This window comes from Merops nubicus, unplaced genomic scaffold (genome assembly GCF_000691845.1).
Source record: "Merops nubicus isolate BGI_N331 unplaced genomic scaffold, ASM69184v1 scaffold46441, whole genome shotgun sequence".
Lineage (NCBI taxonomy): Eukaryota > Metazoa > Chordata > Aves > Coraciiformes > Meropidae > Merops > Merops nubicus.
The window spans coordinates 95-2,430 of NW_008591115.1; the positions used below are offsets into that span (position 1 = coordinate 95).

General features: G+C 55.6%; 1 protein-coding gene across 1 annotated transcript; it reads right to left on the minus strand.

Moving 5' to 3' along the window:
- Positions 1-310: 310 nt before the first annotated feature.
- GSC2 (goosecoid homeobox 2) lies at positions 311-2,325 on the minus strand. The gene is made up of 3 exons (XM_008950148.1): positions 2,160-2,325; positions 928-1,175; positions 311-415 (listed from the first exon to the last, which is right to left on the minus strand). The coding sequence occupies exons 1-3, from the start codon at positions 2,323-2,325 to the stop codon at positions 311-313; spliced, it is 519 nt and encodes a 172-aa protein (XP_008948396.1).
- Positions 2,326-2,336: the final 11 nt, after the last annotated feature.

Sequence of the window (2,336 nt, forward strand, 5' to 3'; positions counted from 1 at the left end):
CCCTTCTCTTGAGCACACACCCAACACCGGCACAGCTCAGCCCCTGCGCGGGACTGTGGCAGTGGTTTCTGCTTGAAAGTCTGTCTGAGAGTCATGCCTGCTGAGTTATTTGACACGTGAACTGGGTTTGGAAGCGAAACTGGGACGTGGAAGTGCTATACTGCTTTTCCCTGTTCTCCTCCTCTGGGAATCACAGAGATTCTCTTTTGCTTCATTAACATCCCCCCCCGAGGTTACCCTCTACAGAACCTGTCAGCTACGGGAAGTGCATACTCTTGGCATTCACGTGCTGAGATGTGGCTTGTGGCCACTAACAGCTCTCCTGAGAGGGCTTCTTGGTGCCTTGAAGGATCAGTGCTGAAGCAGATGCCCTCTTCTGGTGCCGCCACTTGGCCCGCCGATTTTTAAACCACACCTAGAAAGTGCAAAACAAGAGAACTTTTGCATTTCATGTGTGAGTTGGAGGAGGGCAGGTAGGTACACTTCTGGACTGTGCAGTGTAGGTTGTAGGCTACTGCAATACGTTTCCCAATATAAAATTTGGATGCAACATTTAATCAGTCCCTTCCCTGCAGTCTTGCTCAGGATGACACTCCCTCCCCAGCAAATTCAGAAATCATAAAGATCCCATAAATCAGGAATATATGTTTGCGTGCAGGGGATGAGCAGAATTGGACACGTTTGTGTGTATATATAGATGATTCTAGGAGACACAGAGTGTGTGAGTTTATGGGAGCAGATCCTAGAACAGATCAGGCCAGCAGAACTGGTTTACACTCTTCCATTGCTTGCCAAACCTAAACTGCATTTTTTGGAATACCCAAAAACAGTTTTTGACATGAGGCCCTGTGTCTGCAGCTCCGTGCCCTGGTCTGTGCTCCCAGGGGGCTGCAGTGAACAGCACCTCGCCGGGTGGCTGGATCTCACCTCGACCCTCTCCTCCTTCAGGTGAATGCGGTTTGCCAGGTGCTCGCGGGTGATGACGTCCGGGTACTGGTTCTGGTGGAAAAGTGTCTCCAGGGCCTGCAGCTGCTCCTCGGTGAATATGGTGCGATGCCGGCGCGTCCGCCGCTGGATCTGGTGGAAGGTCTGCAGCTCGCTCGGGTCCCCTGCGGGACCCTTACACACCCTGACTGCCGAGTGCAGGAGCCGCATGGGCCAGGGGAACCGGGCGTCTGCAGGGGAAAGGCACAGCGGCAGCGTTAGGGCTGGGGCACACGCGCCCGTCCTGCTCAGGGCAGCTCAGGCACAGGTTGCATCCCCGCGACCCCCACGACCCCCGCGTGGTGTTTGGAAGGAGGCGGCCGGCCAGCTGGCGTGGGTGAGGAGCTGCATGGCCACCACGCAGGCGAGAGAAGGGCTTAGGGCATCACTCTGGGAGAAGTGGGTGGGTGGGGAGCAGTGCTTTGTTTTCCTTGGTTTTTTACCATTTTCACTATGGCCAGCACCAGGAAATGGATGGAAACTTGTAGCCTGGCAAGAGCTATGTTTCAGTCCTGACACAGGACTTCTGAACTTTCAGGATGCTCCTGAGTGGCACTTTTAAGGATTTGCTACTTCTTTCCTTCCCCCCACCCCCCCAGATGCAGCAGTTTTGCTAGATGTATCCAAAACCTCTTTTCATTAAAGGACAAATGAGGTTCCCCAGGGCCCATGTGGTCAGGAAGCACAGGCACAGCTCTGCAAATGGGCAGCATGACCATGGGCCCCTACACTCCACAGAGAACTTCCACACCTGGAAGCATCATCCTTTTGAGCGTTTTACACTAAACCAGTAATACCCAGTAATAAATGGCACCTGCTGCTGCTTTAAAAACCCTGGTAGCATTGCAGGTAAAGGTGCCTGCTCTTGGGGGCCATGCTGAGAATGGGGCTCAGCTCGCTGGAGCTGGGGTCTGAGGCCACTGTGGTGACAGGGCAGATGCTGTATTGTCACTCAATGCCCAGGTTTTCCCCTCTGCCCAGCCCTGGCACCAGCTCCTCCACAAGCCGTACACCTGGAACCAAACCCAAACACTCACCCAGCCAGCTTGGCGAGTCCGGCAGGGAACGGGCACTCGTGTGAGCACAGCAGCAGCAGTTGCAGCCTGCCCCTTCCAGCTCTTCCTCTTCCTCCTCTTCCTCCTGCAGGGAGCTGGCCGGGATGGTCTCCAGCTCACACAGCCCTTTGGGTGTGCAGTCCAAGATGCTCCTGAGGCAGAGTGGGACCAGGACCGGGGGGCTCTTCTCTGCCGGGCTGGAGAGGATGTCCTCGATGCTGAATGGACATGGCTTCCTGAGGCCTCTCCTGCCAGCGTCGGCACCTGCCCCCGGCTCCAAAGACATCCTGTGCTGGC

Bases quoted from the DNA above. Each gene is read 5' to 3' on its own strand.
- GSC2 (XM_008950148.1), bottom strand. From the start codon at position 2,325: ATGTCTTTGGAGCCGGGGGCAGGTGCCGACGCTGGCAGGAGAGGCCTC. The intron at 1,176-2,159 runs GTGAGCTGGAGA...TTTCCCCTGCAG, and splicing joins CTGCACACCCAAAGGGCTGT to ACGCCCGGTTCCCCTGGCCC. The intron at 416-927 runs GTGAGATCCAGC...TGCACTTTCTAG, and splicing joins TGAAGGAGGAGAGGGTCGAG to GTGTGGTTTAAAAATCGGCG.